The sequence below is a fragment of the Nanorana parkeri genome, unplaced genomic scaffold, assembly GCF_000935625.1.
Source record: "Nanorana parkeri isolate BGI_ZX_2015 unplaced genomic scaffold, ASM93562v1 scaffold1097, whole genome shotgun sequence".
In the NCBI taxonomy this organism is placed as follows: domain Eukaryota; kingdom Metazoa; phylum Chordata; class Amphibia; order Anura; family Dicroglossidae; genus Nanorana; species Nanorana parkeri.
The window spans coordinates 426114-434372 of NW_017307365.1; the positions used below are offsets into that span (position 1 = coordinate 426114).

Genomic DNA, 8259 nt, shown 5'->3' on the forward strand with positions numbered 1-8259 from the left:
GGGCGAGGGATTCACCATCTATTAGACCCTAAAGTCTCCCCATGCCCCTTGCTGCAGCCATTTAAGCACAGACTGTACTTGATACAGACTATACCTGGCTTTTTAGACTGCAGTTGCTAAAATGTTCCCCAAAGTCATTGTTGAGACTTCTTAATATGCTGTTTTCTTGCTGACCCTCCTACTTCAGTACTTTGAGTCACAGAACAAGATATGCAGATAATACTTATGCTTGAGTGACCCAAAAAATATTAAAGCTACCAGGTCATCATAAGATTCAGTCAACTAGCCTGCTGTCAGTATTGGCTGCCCCCATATTTTTCTTCTGACAGGCGAAACCATGGAAAAATTAAAAAAATTAAATATTTAACGCATTGTATTACATGTTAGCTGTTTGCGTGGAATGCTACTTTAAGTGTATCTTACCAAGATGTTTTTCATTGACTTTTAATCACAATAATTGGTGGTTGTTTGTTGCTTCTGAAAGATGATTTTGCTTCTCAGTTTGTCAAGAATAGTTAGGTATGTCAGCTTGCTTCAGATTATGTACTTTGTGCCTCAAATGAATATAATTACCTTTCAGTATATAGTCTTCTTACAGTTGACAACTGTAGAGCTGAGGACGAGCTGTTTTCTACCATTAACACATTTTTTGATTTTCAGTACTTCTGTGGTAAATGTACAGATGTTTCAGATACAAATGTTTCAGATTCAAGGTGAAATGAACTACTAGTTCATTTCACCTTGAATCTGAAAGCAAAATAACAGGCTGGCTGTTATGAGAAGTTCTTCCTGTACCACCCTTTTTATACTGTATCAGCCTTAAATTTATTACATCTAACCCAAAAGTTAGCCAGGGTGAGGGATTCATTAAAGTGGAACTCCAGGCAAAACACAGTTTCCTTAAACAACCAATATGCCTTCAGTATTAGTGTCTTAAATTTGCTATCTTTAACCCCTTCACTCAAGTATATTCCTGTTGATCCTGCCAGTCCTTCTGTTGTGTCCTCATTTACTGCACTGGGCTGACAACACCACAGTCCCACTTCCCATTCAGCTATATGGCTATCTCATCATGTCAGTAGTGCAAACAGTCTACCGCTCCAGTTCCAAGGCCACACTAAGTAATAATCACATGTTGGGTGCAGGCAAAACAGGCATGCCTCCACCTCCAACATATGAATTCTTCTTACAAGCAAGCCGTACTTCCATGGATCTTCATACGCAACTATTTTATTAAATTGACAAATACATACTGTAAAACAAAACTCCCATATGTAGAATACCTCTCACGTGTTTCACCATTCTGGCCTAATCATAGAGGCCATTAGTCATCATGTCGGAGTGTTCTTTACAATACAAGCATTGTTTTCCGGCACTGCTTCTCACAGCACAGATATAATTCATTGATGAGAGCTGACATAGGCATTTACCTAGAGCCCGTTCATCACACGGGCAGAAACGAGTACCTGTAAGGGATCAACAGTCACGTAACTGAAAAACAACACTAATAAACAAGTGTCGACATGCAATTTTTGTGTAAGTGTAATGAATTGCTGAATTATGCTAATCATGAGGGAGCTTTTTAGTTTAATATTTGGTAGAGGCTTGCCTTATAGTTTGTTTCAGCTAACATTTCTACCTGTTTTAATCAAAGTTATCCTAACTTGAGATACCTGGTGATCTGATCTAACGCCACACATTTTGTGTCTGTAAGGGGATTCAAAGGAATCCTTTCTATAGAGAAACATGGAAGTTGTCTTGATCACTTCTCACTCTACAATGGCTAGTTTCTTGGCTGTTATGGTTAGCCCTCTCAATTCAGTACTTTGAGACACTGACCTAGAACAAATGTGCAGTTAAGGACCTCTGGTTTAGAGACACTGTCCGTTTCTCCATTGTGAGAAAAGTGACAGTGTTTGTGTAAAGGCCCCCAACCTAATGATACCTCTGTAGCAGTCCCCCATCATTCTATCATTTGCACCTGCCACCAATATATCTGGGATGCAATACACCATCAATCACGTCCTTCACTGATGTAGATCCTTGTCAATCCTTGTCACACCCGGTGAAAGTAAAAATACCCACTGACTGCACGACGCATCTGCACACGACGAACTGCAGCTGCGAATGACCGTTCCCGTTACAGAATGTAAACAAAGTGGCATGGTATGTCCCGTTAAATCATTAACTGAAAAATTTAATTGTCAGTTATGTAACATACCCTGTCCTTTTATTTACATATGTAACAGGGACTGGGAGCTGTCATTCCCAGCTTTCCTGTTGCAATGCGCACAAACTGGAAGCTTGTTCAAGCGATGCACATGTGCTATAGCAAGGGAAGATGCTAAAAGCGCGCATGCAGGATTTTAATGCACATTACCGGAGGGAGGGAGAAAACCAGGTAGGGTAATCGTATGCGCTTTACCACAATGGCCGCTCGCAAAAGAGCAGAGAAGATTTTAGAAAACATTAAAAAGTATGTAAAAAAAACAATTTAATTTGAATACTATGTGTTCTAGTTTATATACCGTAGATGTTTCGGAAGGCATATGGGGGATATCTCTCATTTGGGTCGTAGAAGGTAAAGGTCCACAAGTAGGCGGTCAGCAATGGCAGATCCCATCTTTTTTCTTGTTTACTTTCAGCTTTATCTTTTTTTTTATCCTTTTCCCATTTCTTTTTTTTATCCTTTTCTTATTTCTTTTTTTTATCCTTTTTCCTATTTTTTTTATTTTCCCATTTCAATGCTACTGTCAAACCTGAAGTGATTGTTAGTATGCTTACAATATGGTGATTACCAAGTAGACCTATACCTGGATTAGTTGGCTCATGCATCATCACTGTAGATCAAGGCTGTATAATTCCTAAAAGGCTGAGATTTGCTAAAAGCAACAGTCATTCTACCTAATGGACCATGACGCTTATTTAAAAACAAAATCCTGAATCTATCTTAGGAAATTCTGACCCATAAAGACTGAAGTTGCCAAGACATGCTTCAAAGTCCAATTGTACATTTGGTTAATTCTTGCTGCGAGAACATTTAAAGTGAGTAGAGGCCAAATACGTTGGTTTCTTGATTATAATGACAGGAAATGAAAAATAAAATCATAGGATGAAGGGTTATAGGCAGCGGATTGCTTTAGTTTCCACCCACGTGACTTCAGGTGGTAACTGCCTCAGTATTAGATGTCTACCGCCTTAGATTGAATGCTTTTACAACACTATATACTTCAGTAATCATCATTATTGATACAATCATTATTGCAGTAATAATGACTGTAAGAAATGTGAACCAAAAGTTTAACTGAGCCAGAAAGTATGTCAGATGCTCTTTATATGAAGTCTTGTAAACTATGTAATTGGTCAACTTGAGGTTTTCCTTTGCTATGAAGAGCACTTACTGTTTGCCTGCTCTCTTCATGTATTAACTCATGTTGACCAGCTTGTTAGCATGAGTTAATTTCCAGTGGGCCAGACACACCCGCCTTCTTTATTTTGTATTGCAACATATATGTTCCTTATTGCTTACATTGTGGTACGCACAGGGTTTGTTTTAGCCTTGTATGTGTGTTGGGCTTGCTGTTAAAAATAAATGGCAATGCATATACACTGTTCAATAATGCACATGATGGTGTGAACACACAGGTGTGAAGTCAGTCCTATTGTTCCAATCTGACTGTATTTTGCATCTACAGGTGAAACTCGAATAATTAGAATATCGTGCAAAAGTTCATTTATTTCACTAATTCAACTTAAAGGGTGAAACTAAATATGAGATAGACTCATTACATGCAAAGCAAGATAGTTCAAGCCGTGATTTGTCATAATTGTGATGATTATGGCTTACAGCTCATGAAAATTGTGAGCTGAAGGCCGCTTTCAATTGTGTGCCGTCATAACCCTGGAACTGCCATGGGTTTTATTGGTTCTTTTTTTTTTTAACAAAAAAATATTAGTTGCTGCAAGTTAACCCTTGCAGTGCAGTGGTAGCCCCACTGTAAGGGTTCATTTGTAATTTGACTGGATTTCTTTAAATCAGCCTAAATAACTAAATGTAGTCTGACTACTAGAAATTCATAGATGGTATGAATGCTGAAAAAAATGCTTTCTGAGGCATTATCTAAAAAATACTCAGAAGCCACAGATATGTAGAACCATTTATGAAAACAGTAGAAAGGTATGTTGTTACGGAAGTACAGTGCTGATATTGTCACACTCTATTTTTTTTTTTTTTTAGGGGATGTCAGATGTTGTTCAAGGACAAAAGACCTGACAACTGCCTGTACTTGCTGCAGTTGCATGGTTGTAGATCTATCTGAGGTCATAGAAATTTGCAAGCATGTGACTTTCGTCTCAATGCTTGCCTGTTAATGCATTTTAAACATAGTGAAGGGTTTTGGAAGTTTGATAATGATATGTGACAATTTTTTTACTAATACCCTTTGTCAAGTTTTTACTGTTGTCTGTGTCCACATTGGGGGAGATTCAGCTCTTTTTGTAGATAACCATTGTCACCGAAGCAAAGTGAGGGAAAAGCCAAAATGTTAGAATTATCCGCAGAACAAAAGGTAAGGAGAAGTCTTACAATAGAACACCTTCCGGTGACAGCTGGCTGAAAGCGGAATTCCCATCACTTTGCAACTTTTCTTCTAACGTCCTCTCGTGTCTATGGGACAGGAAGTGGAGGGAAATTTCTCAAGTGGTACAGAAACAGCAAAAAAATAAACTGGCCGATTGCCTACAAAGTAGAATTTTTGCCTACACTATTCGAAACTAAAAGGAAATGTTTTTTGCTATACCCACACTTTAATGGTTTGCTCAATTTTTTGTCTTTTGCTGTGAATGCAATACCATAGACACACACCTCTTTCTCATCTCTGTATAACAGAGTGTAACCCAATGTAAAAGAGAGATTTCCCTCTTGGTAGTAAGAAGGTTATTAGTGTAAACAGCGTTTGTATGAAATGTATATGTACTTTAAATGCTTGTCACGGTAAATGACATTCCCAGTGGATGTCTTTATAAATATGTAACTTGCCAGTGGTTATTTAACTCTGTGTCATTCTGTAGGCCTCTCTCCAGCAGTACCGCAGTAGTGCTGGGTCCCCGTCCAACCAATCTCCCACTTCTCCTGTCTCCAATCAAGGCTTCTCTCCAGGCAGCTCCCCTCAAGTAATGGAATCTGTGCCTTGATTTTGTTGTAGGCTTTAAGTCTTACCATTGCAGCCCCATGGTCTATCACTGTTCCTGTCATGTGCTCCATGATAATCCGGTCTCCCATCCTGTTGCGTAGAATCATAATTTAGTTTTGTGAGTTTTGTAGTTGGTGCTTGTGATGAATTTATGGTCTTAAAGCAGTCCTTTGGGAGAGCTATTCAAATTTAGGCTTTTAAAGAAAGAAATCATTTATTCTAGAATTTGACATCCAATTGTGCATAGAGCATCTTCATACCTAATTTAAAGTGTATTTCCACTTTTGCAGTCAAATTTGAGAAAACCCCACTATATGTTTGTGTACTCATTCACACAGCATACCTTAAACGTTTTAAAAAAACTTTCTTACCTTTTTTAGAGTTTTCTTTTCAGAAGGCTTTTGTATGCTGCAAGCTATTCTAAATAGTTTGAAAATAAGTCTCTCCTTGGGAACTTCCTCTCCTTAACATGCAAGGTAGAAGCCAGGATTCTTACTCTTTAACTCTCTGTTAGGGTAGACAGTGTTTGGTTTACAACTAATAGTGAAATCTTTCAGCACAGTACGGACAGGGTTAATTATAGTAAGTGTTAACTACTAGTAAGTATAGTAGTAAAACAGCCAACAGTAAACATTTATTTTTAAGTTATGCAATGTGAATGGGAGCTTATACCATATATAAAGTAGGTGTTATCCCAATTTGGCTGCAAAAGTTGAATTACACTTTAAGATCTGTAGATTAAAGGGATAATACAAATTTTTCTTTCTCGCCTATTGAGGGACACAGGAAGTCTTTTACCTTTTGGGTTTTACTAGGACCTACATGAGGACTGAGCACTAGCAACCAAAAAACTAGGTCAGCTTAGGATAACCACGCCCACTACCAGGATGCCTCAGATTGTGCTAGTATCCAAGGAGGATAGACATCATCTGTTCAGCTCTGCTGTGTAAAAAACTAACCTAATTTTGCTTACACTTTTTCATTTTTCAAGATTTTTCTTCTTCAATCAAGACATTGCTGCTTTTGCATGTTTCTTCCATTGTAGCAGTCTGGCACAGCCATCCTCATTCTGGCTTTTGGAAAGCTGCATTCAGACCCTACTGGTCTTGACATTGTGGGTGTAGCCTGGAAACCATGCTCTGTGCAGAGCACCTTCCCCGTCTTTGAAGGTTCAGTTTAGGAGTAAACCACTTGGGCCAAACACATGAAGCTACCATAGTTACATTGGTCAATAGAAAGCTTTAAATGTCCCCATTTCCCAATTGTTTTGCCGTGGTAGAGGTTGACACTGTGGGACTGAAAGCTGAAGTTATCCACCAGGGGAGTTTTACATGGACACTCTACACACTCTTTTAAACTATACAACATAAAGGAAGCATCTACCGGCTGCTGCTTGTGCTCGCAAGGAGCCATGTCAAACTCTTGGTCACCTCTGCCACCTGACCCTCAGCTGCTATCGACTGTCTGGGTTTCATATGTGCCCTGCCTGTTACCCCAATCCTTATGTTGTCTTACCACCATGCAGTTGCAATATGTCTGATTCTTGGCATGAAGGGGTTGGGGGAGACATGGTTGTCTTAAGTAACTAGTTAAAAAGTCACTCGCACTCCACTTCAGATTATAGTGAATCTTCTTTATTGACCATAGTAGTGACGTTTTGGAACCATGTGGTCCCTTCTTCAGGTAAACAAAAGCGGGATGGTTGTCTTAAACTCACACTCTACAGCTCCGGGGCTGCTTGCAGGCCACCTACTGATGAAGCCTGCTTTTGCAGCCTGGAATCAGAGTTCCATCTTCTAGAGACAATTCCGTAATTGTCTATCAATTATTCCAGAGTCCTATTTAGCTTTGTCCGTTGAGACCAGTTCCTCTGCCCTTTTGAACTAATTTTTTACTACAGCTATGCAAGACGTTATGGCCCAAATCACCCAGAGGCCACAAACCCACTCCAATGTCTTTTCATGCATCTTTTCTATCTGATTTACCTGGCCATCATCAGCCACCTGAGACTTTGATTCTGAGTTTACCCCTGAGAAATTACAGTCCACTGCGATTACTCTCAAATTTAAGAGACTTTTGTGTTTTTTATCGATGCACTGCATATCACTCAGAAACTAGAGGATCAGCCAGTTGCTTCTACCAGTGCTGTTTCCAGTCTATGGCTCTTTGGCACTCCTAAGGCTACAAAGACTTTCCCATTGCACCCAGTTTTTCAACTCTTTCTGTATGGAGATTGGAAACATCCTGACAAACTGTTTGCCCCCAAACGCTTAAGTCTTTTACCTGTTTGTGAAGTATTTTGTACAAATGTAATCATGTCCCCCACCCGACGTGGGGTCCAGCAGTACCCTACCTCAAAGAAGTATCCTGTGGCAGAACGGTTTCAAGGATGATACTCCAACTTGGTCACCATTCCCTAACCCCATCTTGGTTCTCAAAGCTTTGAAAATCTTCATTTGAGATCAAAAATTCTGTGTAGAATCCACCAGGTCTGTAATTTTTCCAGTATATCGTCTTTTCCTACACTTTGTGGGACTCCTACACTACCTGTGTGTGGCTTTCAACCTCCTGGCCTCCAGGTTCAACAACAAACTGGACAGGTTTCTCTCCAGGTCCAGGGATCCTCTAGAGGAAGCCGTGAATGCTCTGTTGGCTCAGTGGGATCAGTTCACTCTCACATTTGCCTTTCCTTCCCTCAAACTTCTTTGTCATCTGCTTCGCTGAATCAAGATGGAGGGCATCCTTGTTGCTTTGAACTGGCCCAAGCAGATGTGATATGCCAGCCTGGTAAGATTCTTGGCAGATGCTCTGTAGGCTCTGCTGGATCATCAGGATCTTCTGTCCCAAGAAATTATTTACCATCCTCCTTCATGGTCCCTGGTTTTAAGGGCATAGCTAAAGGTTCTGAAGGACAGGGGCAGTTTCTCTATGTCTGTGATAACTATGATGCTAAAAAGTAGGAAGTTTCATTTTCCCAAGGTCTATCATTGGACATGGATGGCATGCTTCACTTGGTGGGAGTCTTTGGGCTCCCCCCCCCCCCCCCCAAGCTCTTTTTGAGTCGGAG

At 39.9% G+C, this 8259-nt stretch overlaps 1 protein-coding gene across 2 annotated transcripts in view; it reads left to right on the plus strand.

Moving 5' to 3' along the window:
* Positions 1-8259, plus strand: part of CRTC1 (CREB regulated transcription coactivator 1) — a 134543-nt gene that overhangs the window by 104555 nt on the left and 21729 nt on the right. The window contains exon 11 of one of the 2 annotated variants that reach the window (XM_018567814.1): positions 5071-5172. The exons of the other annotated variant lie outside the window; for it this stretch is intronic. Coding sequence (XP_018423316.1) covers positions 5071-5172 — 102 coding nt within the window. The remainder of the gene's footprint in view (positions 1-5070; positions 5173-8259) is intronic. 2 annotated transcript variants of the gene reach the window in all.